The 1,054-nt window shown below is 37.2% G+C and overlaps 1 protein-coding gene across 1 annotated transcript; it reads left to right on the top strand.

The window, feature by feature from the left end:
- LOC307112848 (large ribosomal subunit protein eL39-like) lies at positions 1-156 on the top strand (the record flags this gene model as incomplete). Its single annotated transcript, XM_079793921.1, has 1 exon — positions 1-156. The coding sequence occupies one exon, from the start codon at positions 1-3 to the stop codon at positions 154-156; it is 156 nt and encodes a 51-aa protein (XP_079650047.1).
- Positions 157-1,054: the final 898 nt, after the last annotated feature.

Raw genomic sequence — 1,054 nt, 5'->3', positions numbered from 1 at the left:
ATGTCTTCCCACAAGACTTTCAGGATCAAGAGGTTCCTGGCCAAGAAACAAAAGCAGAACCGGCCCATTCCCCAGTGGTTTCAGATGAAAACTGGTAATGAAATCAGGTACAACCTGAAGGGGAGACATTGGAGAAGAACCAAACTGGGCCTATGAGGAATCACACATGAGAGATGGCTTGCATATTTATGCGGTATCCAGGTTTCCTGCATCTTTCAATGATTGAAAAGATCACTACTGTCTGGACAGTTGGGCATTTTAATTGGAGAATTAATGGACTTGTGATTTTGCTCTGTTGATTCCCCCCCCCCCCTGCAATAGTAGGATGGTTCAGTAATAAATATGTGAGACCTTTTAAAAAAAAAAAGAAATCATGTTTGCGTTAGGAGGAAGGGGAAGTGGATGCTAGAATAGACAAAAACAGAATCCACTACAATGCCTCTATTGTCTTCTAACAATCCTTGGATCAGAGCAGTGGACACCAAACGCAGGGGGAGATTATGGAGAAAATAATAAAAAAAATTCCTCATGTTTTACAAATGGACCACACATTTTAAAGCTTATGATCTAATAGGTTCATTAAAAAGTCCATTTTGTCAGACAGCATTTAAACAATATTTTACTAACTTCAATTCCAACAAAGAAGATTAAAGAAACCTGGGTAAATTGGCTATTAATAGAAGAAATTTCAGCTGTTCAGAGTTGATGAAATAAATTAATTTTCCTCTGGGTAACATAGAAAAACATGAAAAATGAGAGTGAGGATGGAGAAAATGAATAGTGGAGTTCCTGATAAATCAGGTGTAAAAAGAATATAGGGGAGACTATCACTGTAAATGAAATTATTGAATACCTCCAACCTCAAAAGAGATTAACACACTATTTAAAAACCAGTTATCCAAGAGAAGAGATTGAGATTTCGGGGTAGTTAATAAAGTCTATTTAATCTCTATAGCAATGGTTCTCAAAATGCAGACCTTCTACAACTTGAATCAAGTGTGCAGCTTACATGCAACGAGTGGCTGACACATTGCCTGATACATAAAGACACTAG

The sequence above is a fragment of the Cnephaeus nilssonii genome (genome assembly GCF_951640355.1).
Source record: "Cnephaeus nilssonii genome assembly, chromosome: 16".
In the NCBI taxonomy this organism is placed as follows: domain Eukaryota; kingdom Metazoa; phylum Chordata; class Mammalia; order Chiroptera; family Vespertilionidae; genus Cnephaeus; species Cnephaeus nilssonii.
This window is presented reverse-complemented; position numbering and strand designations above follow the sequence as displayed.